This window comes from Sorex araneus, chromosome X, assembly GCF_027595985.1.
Source record: "Sorex araneus isolate mSorAra2 chromosome X, mSorAra2.pri, whole genome shotgun sequence".
Classification (NCBI taxonomy): Eukaryota; Metazoa; Chordata; class Mammalia; order Eulipotyphla; family Soricidae; genus Sorex; species Sorex araneus.
The window spans coordinates 304,545,365-304,562,924 of record NC_073313.1 but is presented as its reverse complement, the minus strand read 5'-3'; the positions used below and the strand labels follow the sequence as shown (position 1 = coordinate 304,562,924).

General features: G+C 55.8%; 1 protein-coding gene across 1 annotated transcript in view; it reads left to right on the top strand.

Annotated features, from left to right (window-relative positions):
* Positions 1-7,667, top strand: part of POLR1A (RNA polymerase I subunit A) — a 57,621-nt gene extending 49,954 nt beyond the window's left edge. The window contains exons 28-34 of the mRNA XM_004612092.2: positions 899-1,025; positions 2,189-2,296; positions 2,621-2,932; positions 3,460-3,660; positions 4,538-4,655; positions 4,955-5,119; positions 5,255-7,667. Of these exons, the coding sequence (XP_004612149.1) occupies positions 899-1,025; positions 2,189-2,296; positions 2,621-2,932; positions 3,460-3,660; positions 4,538-4,655; positions 4,955-5,119; positions 5,255-5,355 (1,132 nt within the window). The 3' untranslated portion in view covers positions 5,356-7,667. The remainder of the gene's footprint in view (positions 1-898; positions 1,026-2,188; positions 2,297-2,620; positions 2,933-3,459; positions 3,661-4,537; positions 4,656-4,954; positions 5,120-5,254) is intronic.
* The last annotated feature ends 9,893 nt before the right edge of the window (positions 7,668-17,560 follow it).

Here is a 17,560-nt window from a genome sequence, read left to right as displayed (position 1 = left end):
ATCGCTGGTGTGACCCAAAAAACAAAACAAAAAGAAAAAGTATCTGTATATAATAGAGAAACTCAAAACTGCTTTTGGGTCAGTCTCTAGGAAACCTGCTTTCCTGCGTGTTCAGTATTGGTGGGGGGAGAGGGGGCTGTCAGGGATCAAACCTGGGTCGACCATATGTAGGACAAGCGCCCTACTCACTTGGGGCCCCTCAGTATTTTTTTTCACCTTTTTTTTTATTATTAAGTTCCGTTTTAAAAACAGATTTACAGTTCTGTTAGTGATGATTTCTCATGCACATTATTCCAGCCCCACCCCCACTCCCATTGTACCCACCTCTCCCCCACGAAGCTCAGCATCACTCCCCTTCATTCAAAGCCCCACCACTGCCGCCGCTGCCCCAGCTGTGTGGGTCCGTTCTCCAGCTGTGCTGCCTTTTGCCCTTTCTTGCTCCCTTGCGCGTGTCCCAAGTCCCCCATGTGAGAGAGCACTCTGGGCCTGGCCCTTCCCTTCTGTCTGACTGCTCAGCATGACAGCCTCTGGTCCATCCTCGTCACAGCAGACGGCACGATGTGGACATAATACTGTCCTCACTTAGAGCGGCACAGTATTCCGCTGTGTGCCTAGACCACAACTTGACCTAATCTGGAGTGGGGCATTTGGCTTATTTCCCTAAGTGTGGTGGTTGGTGTATGTGTGTCCTTTTTAACCCATGTTGTAGTGTTTTGAGACTAGATGACAAGAAGTGGTTTTGCGGACAGCATCTTTCCAAAGTACACCCCAAGGGCATCTGTCTCCTCTCTGTCCCCCTGCACCGAGTCAGCCGTGAGAGACTGTGACTCCCCACCCCTGGGTGGGGGTGGAGACGCCGCCACCAAACAGGCTCTGCACAGCTGTCTTCTTCTTTCAGATTCTTTAAAATCCTGATGGAATCCATCAGAAAGAAGAATAGCAAAGCCTCAGCGTTCAGAAATGTAAACACACGAAGAGCCACCCAGCGGGACCTCGACCGGGACGGGGAGGCAGAGCAGGGCAGGGTGAGTTCTTCCGCCCTGTGATTTCCCCCAGGCCTGGGCAGAGACGCTGACCGTGGCTGATCTCCGTGAGAGCCCAGCAGCTCCCTCTGCCCTGGGTGGCCGTGGGGAACCCCCAGACAGTGCGGCCTGGCTCAGGGTGCCCCTGTAAGGCATTGCCGCCAAGTACGCTCTGGGCTCACTCAGGCCGGGTGAGCTGAGGCTCTGGCGTGCCTGGCAGGGGCCAGAGATGCATGTTGAATCTGGGGTGTGAGACCGTTACTATGACCCAGGAGAGGGGGGCCCTGGGAAGCAGAAAGATGTGGCTGCATCCGCTGAGAGACAAGGCGATGAGGCTACAGGGCATGGAGCAAAGACGGTGCTGCCCCGCCCCGCGCTGCTCTCCCTCTCTGGGCCTGCATCTCCTCGCCCCTGAGAAAGGGACTGGTCTGGGCCAGCGTGCACACTGGGGCTCCAGTACTGCCCACGCTGCACACCGTGTAGTCGCCCTGGAGACTAGAGCCGACCGGGGCCAGGTCAGAAACAAGAGCACAATTTTGGGGTGTGTTTTGGTTTTGTTTTCCAGTGTTCCACCCAGCCCATCTTTTCTCTTCATCCCCACTGCACCAGACGTGTTTGGAACAATCTTGTGTACCTCCTGCTTTTAGTGACATGGAAAGCTCCACTGCTTTTTGCTTTTTTCAAAAGTGGGGGGGTTAGGAAGGTCGTGCAGGGGTCAAGGGTATATACTAGGCATGTTCCACATGACCCCTGAGCACTGCTCGGTGTAGCCCCTAGAGGCCCCCAAACACTCACCCAGGTGTCCCTGATGATCCCAAGTGTGGCAGGGCCCCAGCAGGGAACTGCCTCAACCTGGCTGGCCAGGGACCACCAAGAGTGTCCCCTGAGCTCTGCTGTGGAGGTGCCTGGGTGCCAGGCTGGAGGCTGGCGAGACGACGGTGCAGGCTCCAAGCAGCACAGAGTCACTCTGGCTAGGAAGTGTGGGAGGGGTGGGGGGGGCGGGTGGAGGGAGGGTAGAGTGTGGGCCACTCACAGAGGGTGGGCAGGGGAGCAGGTGGGTCAGGGGGTAGGGACGGCAAGTTGGTGGATGGCAGGTGTTGGGGTGCATCGGCAGATTCTCCAGCCCTGGCAGCAGGGCTCATCCGTCTCCTGTCCCCAAACGTCAGGGAGAGCAGGACGGGGAGGAGGAGGAGGGCCGCATCGTGGACGCAGAAGCCGAGGAGGGCGACGCTGATGCCTCGGATGCCAAACGCAAGGAGAAGCAGCAGGAGGAGGTGAGGGGCCTGCTCTGGCACTCGGCCACACCTTGGTCAGAGCCACAGGTGCTCTGCGAGGAGGCTGTTCCGGGGCGGGAAATGCATAGGGTGCAACTCAAGGTCCAATTCGAGGACCCGGCAGCCTTTGGCGGGAAGATGAAGTCGGGCTGCAGGGCCCTGAACCAGCGCCGCCTGTGTGCCCGTTTGCTTGCCGCCAGGACACGGCCTGCCCCACCGGAGCAGGAGGCAGGGGTGCAGCGTGGGCGGGCCCTGGGGGGGGTCATTCTTTTGCCAGGATCCAGGTAGAGGCTGGCGGCCTGCCTCTGCTTCAACCCCTGCCAGGTGGATTATGAGAGCGAGGAAGAGGAGGAGAAAGGAGGGGAGGAGGACGAGGAGGACCGGCCAGAGGAAGGGGCTGCGCATTTGGAAAACACCCACAAGGCCCCGGAGCAGGAGCAAGAGCAGGAGCAGGAGGAGGAAGCAGGCGCCAGCGCCGAGGGAGACACGCCGCCCGAGGGCCCCCTGAGCCAGCAGCAGAGGGTGGCCCGCGGCCGAGAGCCCCAGGCCGCCGAGAGCCGTGTGCGGGCCGTGCTCGAGTGCCACCCCTTCATCCACGGCTACGAGTTCGACACGGAGCAGAGCCTGTGGTGCGAGGTCAGTGGGCCTGGGCCCCCTGCAGCTTCGGAATGCTGACCCCACAGAGGGGCCCGGGGCCTTGCAGTGCCCACTCTGGCTGTCTCCCTGACCCTCGTTATCCCCTTTCTTACTCCACATTTCTTGAGGAATCTGGTGAAAGCTGCTGTGTCCCGAAAGCATGCCCTACGCATTGGGCTCTTAGGGACTTTCAAACAAAGGCCCTCTTGGCCCTGGCACTAGGGGAGCCTCGAGCAGAGTCCTGCAGGCACAGCCGGAGTGTGTCAGGCCTTCACACCGAGGAGCGCATGGTTGCCCTGAAGACCGGGTGGGCTGCGTGTCTGGGCATCATCGCGCAGCCTTTCATTCCTGGCTTTGAGCCAGTGCCCAGGGTTTCGTATACGCGTACACGACGCCTTGTGGCCAGAGTGACGGCCGAGCTGCTGCTTTTATGGCACCTCACTGCTCTTTCCCCTTCTGGTGACCGGAAGCACTGCCCGTGTGGGCCGAGACGCCTCCCGGTGCCTAGAGTTTATGTTCTCTCGCAGGTGACGTTGAAGCTGCCTCTGATGAAAATTAACTTTGACATGAGCTCCCTGGTCGTGTCCGTGGCCCACAATGCCGTCGTCTACGCAACCAAGGGCATCACACGGTGTCTCCTGAACGAGACCACCAACAGCCGGCAGGAGAAGGAGCTGGTCTTAAACACGGAAGGCATCAACCTCCCAGAGCTGTTCAAGTACGCCGAGGTACGCACCAGGTCTCCGCCCCGCTTGGCATCCTCGGCCTGTGATCCCACCTCTGGGGGCCCATGTCAGCCCAGTTGAAGCTTACAGCACAAAACACCCTCCTGGCTTTTCACCTCCAGTTTCTGGGCTGGTTTCAGTGATTGTTTCCCCCTGAAATGAACCTGCACGGTGATGGTGGCTGACTGAGCTACTCACGTACCTGGTGAAGGCAGGGGGCAGAGGTGGCCCAGCCGCATGCTGATGCTGGCAGAGACCTGTGCTCTCCCACTTGCTCCACCAATATACCTCCTGTCCCCGCTCCAGAGTCCCCTAGCACCTTCTGACGTGCTCTCAGCCTCGGGATCCAGGCGCTGCCCATAGACTCCTGGAGGCCGGGCCCTGTGCTTCCCTCCGCAGAGGCCACGTTGGGGGAGCACTTGGCGTGCAGGGAGTCGTCAGGGGGTCTTTAAACCCAGCCTGCACGGCTGCCAGGGACTCTGCTGTCCTCTGGGGTATGACCTGCCCAGCTCCCCAGGGAGGCCTGAACCGGAGCCTTAGGCCTTAGGCAGAGCCCGCTTCTATCCCCCGGCACGTGGTGAAGGGGCTGCCGGAAGACGTTCCTCTCTGCCAAGGCAAGCCTCAGCCCTACGATGTCGTCTCTGAACGAAGATTGGCCCGTTTCCTGTTGGCTCTAAGGCGCGGACCAGTTGTCTTAGCACTGGTGGTGACGACCAGACTGACCCGGGGCCTGGCACACGGGCTGGCAGCTGCTCTGCCCGCATGGCCTCCGCAGCCTGGCCCACCTCCCGGCCACTCTTTCGGCAGCTCGTCCCGGTGGCCAGGGCTCACCGCAGGAGTGGGCAGAGCGGCCCATGTAGTCCCTGCTCTTCCCTCCCAGGTGCTGGATTTGCGTCGCCTCTACTCCAACGACATCCACGCCATGGCCAACACCTACGGCATTGAGGCGGCGCTGCGAGTCATTGAGAAGGAGATCCGGGACGTGTTTGCCGTGTATGGTAAGGGCGGGAGCCCCGTCTCCGGGGGACGGAGGCCTGGACAGCCTGTAAGAGACCCCGAGGGTCACGGCAAGGGTGGCTGGCTGGCACTCAGTCCTGGGCAAGGCGGCCTGTCCCCAAGACGCCCTCACCTGTCCCTCCTGGCGTGTGTGGCTCGGAGGACAGTCCGGTGGGCAGATGTGGCCGGCACACTTTGAGGGCTAAGGACATCTGGGCCCTGCCCTTCTTGCTTGGCCCCGGGCCCAGCGCTGCCTTGTGTCCAGGGGCGCTGACCCCCATCTCATGGCCCCTGCTCACAGGCATCGCGGTGGATCCCCGCCACCTCTCCCTGGTCGCGGACTACATGTGCTTCGAGGGCGTGTACAAGCCGCTGAACCGCTTCGGGATCCGCTCCAACTCCTCCCCGCTGCAGCAGATGACGTTCGAGACGAGCTTCCAGTTTCTGAAGCAGGCCACCATGATGGGTCAGTGCGGGCCCCGCTCCCAGGCTCCCCTCCCGCGGTGTCGCAGAGCTGCCTGGCCCCCACCCCACTCCCAGCCCGCCATGCCCACCCCCCGAGTCTCTCTCGACCTTCTGACGCGTGTTCCCGTGTCTCCAGGAGCCCACGACGAGCTGCGGTCCCCCTCAGCCTGCCTCGTGGTCGGGAAGGTCGTCAAGGGCGGGACAGGCCTGTTCGAGCTCAAGCAGCCCCTGACATAGCGACGGGCACGCTGTCCGGAGACACCCCAGGACCACTGAGCGCCCACGGGGCCCGGGAGATTCTCCCAGCCTGCAGCCAGCACCTGCCTCGACCTGCCCAGGTTCCCCTGGGCACAGCTGCCAGACTGTACCTGCTCCAGCCGGAGCTGCCAGGCTAGGCCGGCCCTCATGCTGCGATCGCCTCCTTGGAAAGTGCCCGGCTCTCCCCAGGGGGAGACCTCACTGCCTCCACAGCTGCTCTCCACGGCCACATGGCCCCCGTGGACACTGGCCTGAATTGTCCGCCCACGCTCTGCCTGGGCCGCAGCCTGGGTGGCACGGGCCTTCCCACGCCAGCCTCCGTGCCTGCTGACCTCTGATGTTTCTCGAGCCCCCGGCCCTGCAGCCCAACCGCAGAGCCCCGTTAGTAAGGTGCCTGCGTGTCTGGTCTCCCTCCGGCCAGTGCAGGGCGAGACGGGGTGTGCAGGGGGGAGTCTTCTAGCCTCCCCGACCTGACTCCAGCTACCAGGCACCCTGACAGACCAGAAGAGATTGGGGACGTGTGCAAAGGCTTTGTAGACCCACAGACCGTTTCTATTTTTGTCTAAAGTTATTCCAGCCCAGGCTGAGTAATAAACATCACTGGAACTGTTGGGAAGGGAAAAAAAAGATGCCTCGGGTTTTCAGTTTTTCCCTTGGCTTGTGGCTTCTGCGGGTGTGATTCAAAAACTTGGGACTGATGTTTCTCAGCAGAGTCGAGTCCGGGTTCCTCTTCCTGTTCTTGGCAGAGGGTCAGAGCTGCTGCCCATGACAGGAGTGGAGCCCGGGAGAAGGGGGCTGAGAGGGCGCCATGCTTGAGCCCCCTCCAGAGACGACCCCACACTAGCCTTTCCCTCCTGTGCAAACCTGCTCGGGCGGGACGTGTGGGCAGGAGTGCTGACGGCCACTTTGCTCTGTGCAGTCTTCTGGTTTTGTTTAGGTGGGGTTTGGTTTTGTTTTTGTTTGGGGGCCATACCCCACACTGCTCAGGGGTTACTCCTGGCATTGTGCTCACGGGTCACCCCTGGAGGGGTGCAGGGTACCATATGTGCTGTTGGGGATTGAGCCTGGATCAGTCACAAGGTCATGGCTGTGTCGTCATCCACTGTGCCCTCTGGCTCGCAGCTAAGGGCTTCAGGGAAGAGCTGCCTCAGGCTCCGGCCCCAAAGGTCAAGGTGTTCTTGGAGCTGGTGCCCGTTCACTGCCTGGCGGTCTCCGCCTCCTCCAGGACAGAGAGGAGACACCCATGGGGAAGAGCTTCTTGGCCCCCAGGCTCCGTTGTGAGCACCCAGCCCCAGGGCTCCCCCACAGGCGCAGGGGAGGGACGGGCTGGCCCTGACACGGCACAGGTCGTGCCCTCTGAAGTCAGGCACCAGCTCAGGTGGGAGCTGGTGACGGGCCCTGCCCATGTGCCCCATGTTTTCCGGGCAGCTGTGACCTGCGCTTCCCAGTGGGTAACATCCCAGAGCTACACACCCTGGGGCACCAGGAGGCAGCTCAACGCGGGTCCAGAAGCTTCTTGGGGGGCTGCCAAGGCCACTTCAGACCGAGTCATCTTCTCTTTGTGGTATTTCTTCGGGGGGCCAGACCTGGCAGTGCTCAGGGGTCACTAATGGCTTGGGGATTGCTCATGGAGCTGCTCAGGAGACCCTGTGGTGCTGGCATGGCCCCGGGCTCACCCCAGCCCCTGCCGTGGCAGTAGCCCCGGAATGACAAATGGGGTTTCTCTGAGGGCACATCTGGTTTTCAGAAATAGCCACATCAAGGTCCAAGCCCATTTTTGGCTGAAGAAGATGAAGCAATCCCAACAGCATATTTTTTAATCAAAATGGAATGGAGAGTGAGTAATGGGTTCACAGTGCCGTGGAGGCAGTGAGGTCGGGGGCCCAGGCGTGGCCTGTTCCTTGGTCCTGCCCCCACCTTGCTCCTTGGTGTGGCTCAGTCCCGCTCCCTTGCTTGGAGCAGAGCATGAGATTTAGTACAGCAGGGAGGGCACTTGCCTAGCACGTGATTGACACGTGTTCGGTCCCCGGCATTCCATACGGACCCCTGAGCACTGCTGTGTAGATGCCTCGATGAAACAAAACAGTTGATTGTTGGGGCTGGAGAGATAGCACAGCGAGTAGGGCGTTTGCCTTGCACGCGGCCGACCCGGGTTCAAATCCCAGCATTCCATATGGTCCCCTGAGCACGGCCAGGGGTAATTCCTGAGTGCAGAGCCAGGAGTAACCCCTGTGCATCGCCAGGTGTGACCCAAAAAGCAAATAAATAAATAAACAGTTGATTGTTGTTAACCAACTCTCATCAAGACACTTCAGCATTTTCACTGGTCCTCCATGAGTATTTAGGTCATTTTCTGTCTGAGTCATGGATGGAGGAATATGCCGGGTCCTGATCCCAGTGTGGCCTTTCTCTGCGCCCCGGCCCCTGGGCCCTGGCACTCCTCTACTCAGCCTCTTTCTCTGCATCAGTCCTTGGCTGCAGCCACTAGCGTCCCGCCATCCTCATGTCCCCATCTCCCTGCCAGTACTTAGACTTTGGTTCTGTAGCTCCCCAGATAGGTCCTATCTGTTGTCTGTGATTTTATTATTATTATTATTATTATTATTATTTTGGAATCGAACAACGGGATGACTGATATTTTGGAATCATAGATACACAGTTCAAGGTGTTCATGATTGGATTTCAATCACACAATGTTCCAACACCTGTCCCTTCATCAATGTACATTTCCTACCACCAATGTCCCCAGTTTTTCTCCCATCTGTGCCCCCACTTATGTGGCAAACATTCTCTCTCTCTCTTCTCTCCCCACCCTCTCCTCTTTTGGGTATTATAGTTTGCAATACAGATACTAAAAGGTTGTCGTGTACATCCTTTTACCTACTTTGAACACTTAAGTTTTTGTCCGGAGTGATCATTTCTAACATCTCTTACTGGTCTATTGTCTATCCTGACCTCCCTTTGCCACACACACACTTTGGAAGCTTGCCACAAACCAGCTCCTGTGTGATTTAGATGGAATGTGGACTGTCCCGGTAAACAGACATTCCCGAGCTTCCTGATGAGTGAGGAGGTTTGGAGTTCTGTGCTCTGCAGAGTGAGGAACTGCCGACGTGTCTATGCCTTGCCAGTCCTACATGTTGGAACTGCACCTGGCTGGGGGGCTGTAGGGAACACGCTTGCAGTAGCCATGCGAATGATGGAGCTGCTGGACACTCGACCAGCTCCTGACCTGGCACGCTAACCGCTTTCCCACCCCACTTCTTAGTCCCAGTTGCCCAGGCAGCTGTGGCCAAACATTTCTAAATGTGCACCTCAGGCCACTTAGTCAAGGTCCACTCAGAGGTTCTCAGATCCCCCGGAGAGGCTCCTCATGGCGGGATTGAGGACCAGTAACTTAGAGTCAACCTGCGCTGTAGCGACTCCTGGCCACTGCCGTATCGCGTTCGGGCAGCAACTTCTCAGAACAGGGAGTCATGGGGACCAGATTTCCCCGCTCGTCTCTGCCCCTCCAGGGTGGTCTGTGTGGGGTAGAGTGCAGGGAGCCCCGTGGCATCTTACTTGGCTGGGTGATTTTTGGTTTTTGTTTTCTTTCTGGTGGAACACACGCAGCGGTGCTCAGGGCTTACTCCTGACTGTGTTCAGGATCACTGAGTCCAGGCTCGCGGGACTGTATGGGGTGCTGGGGATCGGTCCTGGGTGCACTGCCTGCAAGGCAAGAGCCCTTTGCTTGTACTGTCAGTCTCTCTGGCCCCATAGCGTGGGGTGGAGATCTGAGGACGCCCCCATGTGCTCTCCTGGAGGCAGCTCCCACCTCCAGCACAGTCGGGGGGCTATTCAGTTTAGAGTTCCTGGGCCAGGGGCTGGGGCCATAGCACAGTGGGTAGGGCATTTGCCTTGCACGTGGCCGGTCCCGGTTCAATTCCCAGCATCCCATATGGTCCCCTGAGCACTGCCAGGAGTAGTTACTGAGTGCAGAGCCAGGGGTAACTCCTGTGCATCTCCGGGTGTGACCCCAAAAAGGAAAGAAAGAAAGAAAGAAAGAAAGAAAGAAAGAAAGAAAGAAAGAAAGAAAGAAAGAAAGAAAGAAAGAAAGAAAGAAAGAAAGAAAGAAAGAAAGAAGAAAGAAAGAAAGAAAGAAAGAAAGAAAGAAAGAAAGAAAGAAAGAAAGAAAGAAAGAAAGAAAGAGAGAGAGAGAGAAAGAAAGAAAGAAAGAAAGGAAGAAAAGTTCCTGGGCCAGAGTCCAGGGGCTAAGGCTCTGCCTTTCTGCCTTGGCTTGGCTGTGGCCGGCCCTGGTTCTGCAGCACTGCTCAGAGCAGCTAGGACAGAGCTGCGAGCAACCACTGCGCATGCCAGGAATGCCCCATCTTCACCCACCGTCCCACCCCACGCCCCCAAAAAAAGTCCCTGCCAGCAGGGTGCCTGCAGAGAGGCCTCCTGACCGGCCAGGATTTTGTGAAAGCAGCTCCACCAAGAAAAATAAGTCAGATTAGTCACTGAAGATCTTCTGTCCTCCCATGGGTGGAAATTGGGGACCTCTTCAGTTCAGAACTCGAGCAGCTCTGGGTTACCCCCTAGAACTGGGTCCTGGGAAGCAGTGCACACAGCTGTGCTCAGATGCTGGCCCCGGAAGCCAGTCTAAGAACAGGCTTTGGGGCGCAAGGCTTGAAAGGCAGGAAGTTGAACTCCCCAATTTGAGGCAAGATCTGTGCCTGTGAAACCAATCACAGTGCAAGAGAGACCCATGGGTTCTCCCCCCCAAGACAGCTGGCGAGGGGTGACACTGGGGGTTGCAAGGAGGAGACGGCGGGGACGGGAGGGCCGTAGGCCGGCATCCTGTAGTATAGGGGCATTCTGTTAGTCCAAACAAAGCCCTCAGGCATCTCTGACCCTTTCTCACTTGTAGTTCGGGGGGACTCCCAGGCAGTGCTCGGGTGTTCAGGTGTCAGCCTGGCTGAGCTTGTCAGTACTGCTAGGGCCTAAGCGGCACAGCGCATCCTAATGGTCCAGACCTGAACCTGAGCTGACCCCAGGTCCTTGTTCCAGCATGTGCATAGCCCTGATCCCAGCCACCTCCCTGACACCCACCTCCAACCCCCACAGAAGGGCCTTGGTGACTGCTCTGGGGTCAGGGGCCAGGAGAGTACAGGGTTTAAGGTGCTTACCTCACATGCAGCCAACTTCTGGATTACCCCGCGCCACCACATATCCCCTGAGCAAGGCTCCTGAGCACAGAGCCAGGAAGAAAGGTGGGGGCAGAAGCACCGACTTACCTGCAGTATGCAGAGACAGGCAAATGGGTGTCAGAGGTGGGCGTGGGGGACAGGACAGAGGCTGGGCAGTCAGGAGGGACCGGTCTGGAGACGACCAGCCCTGCAACAGTGTGGCCAGCACAGGCCCGGGCTGAGTTCACTCCCTAGGTTGACATAATGAATGTTATATTGTGTATATTGTACCACAAATAAAACTACGACCCATCTATCTGTGCCTGCGGGGCATGTGCATCAGCAGCCTGATGGTGCCTTCAGGCTTCCTGATACCCAAAAATTGCCGCTGTGCCTTTGGCCAGACCCCAACAACTTGAGACCAAGTTTCCTGAGAATTAAACGGCCAAAAGTTAGGTATGTGGGAGCCATACCCACAAACCACCTCCGACTCAGCTATACAGGCTCATATATTGGCCTTATCTCAGACCCATAGATAAATCTCAAAAGAGACCAGAATTCACAGTTAATCTCGGACCTGCACATGGCTGAACAGACTGGGATAAATCAGAGAGGGGCAGGTTGGCCTGTGCCTGCCCAAGCAGAGCCCCCAGCAGCCGCCTGCTTCCGCAATCTAAAATCACCACCATATCCCCGGCCTGACTCCACTGTCTCAGGACGGACCTCACCACGATATAATCTGCTGAAAATTCGGGTATGCAGGCTTTGTGACTGAAATCTCCAGGCTTTTGTGGAGTTGGGGTGGGCTACCTCCCCCTACTTCCCAATACTCATGGAAGCACTGGCAGTCACCCCCACGAACCAACTCCAGCACCACCCTGAAATCTTTATTCCTGGCCTTGCCTCAGAGACCCATAAATAAATCTCGAAAGAGATCAAAAGCCAGAGACACAGCATCGAGTCCCAGATGACACCACAGACCCAGAGATCTCTCCGGGCCCCATACCAAGCCAATTTCACTGGGGCACTCCACCCCAGATGGAGCAGGTGCAGTCTCCCCGATGGAACTACTCCAGATGGAATCCCAGCGACCAAGAGATTCCACGAGCAAGGCCCAGGTATGCGGGTTCCAGGACTAAATCTCCATGCCGCGTGGTGGCAGAGGTGCCAGGCTATTCCTGCCCAGCTCCCCTCCCACTCGTCAGCCTGGTTGTCACCCCCACAATGTGCCTCCAGGCGCCATCTTAGAGCACCAACAGCCCTGGTCCAGAGATGCCAAATTGAATTTCAAAATGGATTAGTGTCCTACAGAAATGTCTCTGGAACCCAACCATCTACAATCTAGGATTCCAGAAGCACAGGGCCATGGACTCATGTTACACAAAATGAGCACTGGACAATAAATGATCTATCACCTGCCCCCGGCAGGCAGGCTTGAATGGTGGTGGGAAAATTCAAGCGAATCATAATGCCCCAAAGTAGAGGGAGAGTATTGGGGAAATTGCCTGTCATGGAGACTGGGTGGAGACTGGGATGGGGTGGGGGGAAATATACGGGGGACACTGGTGGTGGAAAGTGTGCACTGGTGGAGGATAGGTGTTCGATCGTTAAGGCTGAATCTCGAATATGAAAGCTTTGTAACTGTCTCTTAAGAAAGAAGAGGGCTAATCGTATTTCCAGGCTCTCATGAGGACTGAGTAGGAAGTGATCTAAGTTTCTCGCATACACCACCTATGGTGTCCCCTGATCTAGAATGTTTTCTCTCCAGTACATGCTTCTGTTTATCCTCCAGTCCACTCAAATCCTATCTCTCCCTTGAGTTGAGTTGTGCATGCAGCACTGCTCACCCACCCCGGGTTCCCCTCTGCCCTGATACCAGCCACAGTCACTGGACTTGAAGGCCCTTCAGAGCCAGTCGGCGTTTTGCTACCACTTCTGCTCTGGCCTGGCCACCAGCCCTGCTCTGGGAGGGCACGCCGGCGTGAGTAAGAAACGAACTTTTGGGGCTGGAGCGATAGCACAATGGGTAGGGCATTTGCCTTGCACACGGCCTACCTGGGTTCGAGTCCCAGCATCCCATATGGTCCCCTGAGCAGCATTAGGGGTAATTCCTGAGTGCAGAGCCAGGAGTAACCCCTGTGCATTGCTGGGTGTGACCCAAAAACAAACCAAAAAAAAAAAAAAAGAAATGAACTTTTGTCATACGAACTTCTAAGACCAGGGGATGCAGGGATCCTTGCCTCCTCAGTGACACCGAGCTGGTCCCTTTGGGGTGTTTCCTCAGCCTCAGCCTTGTCCTGGCTGCTTGGTGGAGAAACGCCTTCCAGGTCTGGCCCAATCTTAACAAAGTGCCTTCTCGGTTTTCTCAGAAGGTGAAGCATGGACACTGCTGAGTCCGTCACTCCCTCGCTCCCTCCCAAAGCTTCCACGGAGCACCAAGCTTGTGGCAACTCAAGAGTGAGCCTGGGCCCCAGAAAGTCAGTAGAGTGGGTGAGGTGGAACGCTTTCAGATTCGATCAGCACCCCATGTTGTCCCCTGAGCCCTGCTAGGAGTGATCTGCAAGGGCAGAACCAGGAGGAAGCCCTGAGCACTGCGGGATGTAGTCCCAAAAACCAATGGAAAAAGTGAGTTCCCCTTCTTCCTGACTGAGAATTCATATCTGAGGGACGGTGACACAGTGTACCACTTAAAATACATGCTTTCCCAGCTTCCCTTGCAGCTGGGGGAATTCACCTGGGTCACTAGCGGTCCAGGCAGTCGGAGTGGGCTGTACGGGAAGCTCACCCAAGGCCATGGGTGACAGATGACAGGTGCTGGACTTTGCTCTTCCCCTTTCCTCACACGTCCTAAGCTGTGGTGTGGGCCAGATGGCCACAATTATCCTAGTACACCTGCATCGCTCAGCAAGGCGCGTGTAACTGCTGTATGTGAGCCCAGGGGCACACATACAGGGTGGGGTGAGTGGGCCCCTCTGTGCTGGCTTTGTCCATTCTCCTGCATGTCAGGGGAGGCAGCGGCAGCAGTTGGAATAAAGGCACGTCAGACATACGGGCGGATGTCCGGGCTGGTGACCTCTCAAACCTTGGTGCCTGGCACAGGCTGTGACCGAGTCCCTGAGTGACTCATGCCTCCCATAGTGCCTGGGACCTGAGAGGCTGCCCACATTCCTGCCACATGGCGCCCCATCGATCCCATCCAGCACCAAGGCCAGATACGGGCTGTCCCCTCAGCTCTTCCTCCTCCCCCACAGGCAGAGCCACCAGGCCTTCCTGCTCAGGACTCAGCTCCACCCTGGGCGGAGCCATGAGGCAGCCACAGGCTCATCTTCTGCCACCCACCCCGCCCCGCCCGTGCCAGCCACACCCAGACAGGCTGGTCTAAAGCTCACTTTAGCCTCCTCGAGTGCAGCTTCCAAGTGCTTAGAGATGCCTCCCTCTCGAATTCAAGCCAGACGTAATGAACCCACTGAGGTTCATCTCGACCACTTCAAAGAACAGAGGTGCCTTACGTGGGTTAAAGAAGACACGAGGCCTCCTGACACGCATAGACCAGGTCAGGACTCCCGGTCTGAAGACATGTGATTGTGCCGGGAGCTGGGGAGAAGCCCCTCCCTGAGCCAGGTTCAGATGTTCGGTGAATGAGCACGTGCTTGGGAGGCAGCTTTGACCCCCAGCCTCGCACGGTCTTTGGAGCACTGCTCGGAGCACTCCCTTCACAGCGTTAGAGCTAGGCCTTTACGCTATCACCTGTCTGCTTCCTTTCTCCTCCCCCCGCCCCTCCGTCTTGGCATTCTCATTTCTGTAATACAGGGCCAAGGGTCACAAGCATCAAGCATCACTCCAACTTATCCAACTTATCTTTGTAATTTTCTACCTGAAGGACCGTGATTTACAGGACAGTCCATGATAGGGTTCCAGTCACAACAACAATCCAGCACTGCACACTCCACCAGAGCGTCCGCTTCCCTCCACCAGTCTCAGGGGTCCCTCAGCTCCCCCTGGCTCCCACCCTAGGTAAGCTCAGCTCTGTAGACCAGGTCTCAGAGTCCATTAGCTTCAATCACGTGTTAATCCCATGTTATGTTTCTTTATATTCCACACAGAAGGGAAACAACTCTGCATCTGCCTCTCTCCCGACTGACTTCACCAGCACGGTACTCTCCAGGTGCATCCACATGGTGGCAAACAGCTTGCTTGGGTTTTTTTCTTACAGCCAAGTATTTCTTTGTATATTTACATACACCACAGTTTCTTTATCCAGTCATCAGCTCTTGGACACTTAGGTTGTTTCCAGATCTTGGCTATTGTGAATAGTGCTGCAATGAACATAGGAGTGTAGATGCCTTCCTGAAATGGTGTATTAGGGCCAGTGAGGAAGATGCCAAGAAGTGGATCTTTGCTAGGTCCTATAGGAATTTGATTAATAGATCATCTTTAAGGAGTGTCATAACTGGGGGAGCTGGAGCGATAGCACAGCGGGTAGAGCGTTTGCCTTGCACTCGGCCTACCCAGGTTCGATTCCCAGCATCCCATATGGTCCCCTGAGCACCGCCAGGAGTGATTCCTGACTGAAAAGCCAGGAGTAACCCCTGTGCATCACCGAGTATGGCCCAAAACGCAAAAAAAAAAAAAAAGAAGTGTCATAATTGTTTCCCATGGAAGTCAACACCCCACCAGCAGTGGGTGAGGGTCCTTTGCCCCCACATCCATGCCAACAATGGTTGCATTTGTTTTTTTTTTTCTATTTTTTTTTTGGCTTTTTGGGTCACACCTGGCGATGCACAGGGGTTACTCCTGACTCTGCACTCAGGAATTACCCCTGGCCGTGCTCAGGGGACCATATGGGATGCTGGGATTTGAACCCGGGTCGGCCGTGTGCAAGGCAAACGCCCTACCCGCTGTGCTATCTCTCCAGCCCCCTGCATTTGTTTTTGTTCTTTGTGACATATGCCAATCTCATTGGTAAGAAGTGAAACTCACTATTGTTTTGATTTTCATTTCCCTGATTTTGTGTGATGCAGAACATTTTCCCCCATATATTTATTGGCCTTTTTTTTATGTCTTCTTTAAGCAAGTGTCTGTTCATCTCTTCTCCCCATTTTTTGATGGGCTAGTCTTGTTGTTGTTGTTGTTGTTGTTATATTTTCCCAAATATTGTATATATTTTGGGTATTAACCCTTTGTTAGATGAGTAATCAGCAAATATTTTCTGTGGGATGACTTTTATCCAGCCATTGTTTCTTTAGTGGTACAGCAATTGCTTGGTTAGATGCTGTTTATTTTGAGCCACTTTCATCAGGACCCTTCCATACACTGTCCCTCCTGGGTTTCTAAGTTTTCTTCTTCTGAGTGGTAGGAGTTGAATGTGAGACATCACCTCTAGCAGAGGGGTAGGGATGGGTCCTGCAAGTCAAAGAATAGAACCAGAGCATGGAAGCCAGAACGAGGTCTTTGAATACTGATTTGGGGTTATACCTGATGATGCTCAAGGGTGACTCTTGACTCTGCACTCAGACATCAGTCCTGAAGTGCATACACCACAGTGGGATCGACCATCTAGGATGCCAGGGATGGAACCTCCGTCAACGGTGTGCAAGTCAAGTGCCCTACCTGCTGTACTTTCTCTCCAGCTCTTGAGCACTGATCTGTCAGAAACAGGAAGTTCATGCAGTGGGGGAAACAGTCTGGAAGGTAACACGCATCACCCTGCAACTAAACAGGGACAGACTTGACAGTGCACTGTGGCCGGTCTGGGCAATCAAGCCCAGAGACTGGGAGCTCTGTCATGAGCTGTCATCAGGGTCAAGCCCTAAGTGAGACTTGCTTGGCTGGAGAAGACAGAGGCTTGGTTCACTGGTGTTGGAAGTGAAAAATGCAGTTGTCAACCACTTAAATCACCTCTGCTCATCTGCTTACTACCTATGCACTGTGCTTAGGCCACTGGGTCCTGAGAGAGAAAGAGAGACAGAGACAGAGAGACAGAGAGACAGAAAGAGCCGATTGGCAAGGAAAAGGCAAAGATGTGGTTAGAGCTCAGAAAGATCAAGAGGTGGTGGGCCCAGGAAGCAGCCACACAGCCCACAGGCTGGAAGCTGGGGCAGGAAGGCCTGTTCTCCTGTTCCCGTGGTTTCCTGTGGGTGTCTGAGGGGCTGAGCACCAGCAACACACAGACAGACAGAGCCATTATCTCGAGGGAGCAGGAAGCTCCCCGGGGGCACGCAGAGCATTCAGCCACTCCAGAGACTCCCACTGGCGCTGAAGATGGCCCTCATTTCCTGAGCCAACAATGGGCTTCACAGGAGGAGTGGCAGGAAGCCAGTGTGAATAGGAAAGAGAAGGGCTGTCTGAGGAAGAAAGAAGCGTTCCCCAGAGGCCTCTTCAGGGTCAGTTCTCCCAAGATGCATGAGGCCTTTTTCATGGAAGTTTTTTGATCCCATACCTTCCTACCCCTGATGATTCTCCTTTTTGTTGCTCAAGTGAGAAACTACACTCCTGAAGGCAGAAATAATGAGCGAGTGAGAGAGAGAGAGAAAGAGAGACAGAGACAGACAGAGAGGTTCAAGAATTTTGTATACAGTCAAACTGTCACTCAAACATAAGAGCAACGGAGACAATCGAGGCAATCATTTTCCTTTGACATAAGGCATCTTGAGAGGGGGTGGGGGGTTTGGACCCACACCCAGTGTGTGGTGTTCAGGGCTTATTCCTGGCTCTATGCTCTGGAGTGACCCATGTCCATGCTCCAGTGACCACTATATAGTGCCGAGGACTGAACCAAAATAGGCAGCATGCAAGGCAAACACCTTCCCTTCACCGCAATTCCTCTGGTCCCAGCGTTTCATGATATCAGCCCTGGGACCAGAGAGATAGTACAGGGGCTAAGGCGCTTGCTTTGCCTGTTGCTCCTGTCGTTCAGTCCCCTCCCATGAGCATCTCTGGGTGTGACCTAGGGAAAAAAAAACCCCAAAATAATAATTTTGAGCTCCTTAAAGGCCAACACCCTTACCCTATTATTTTGT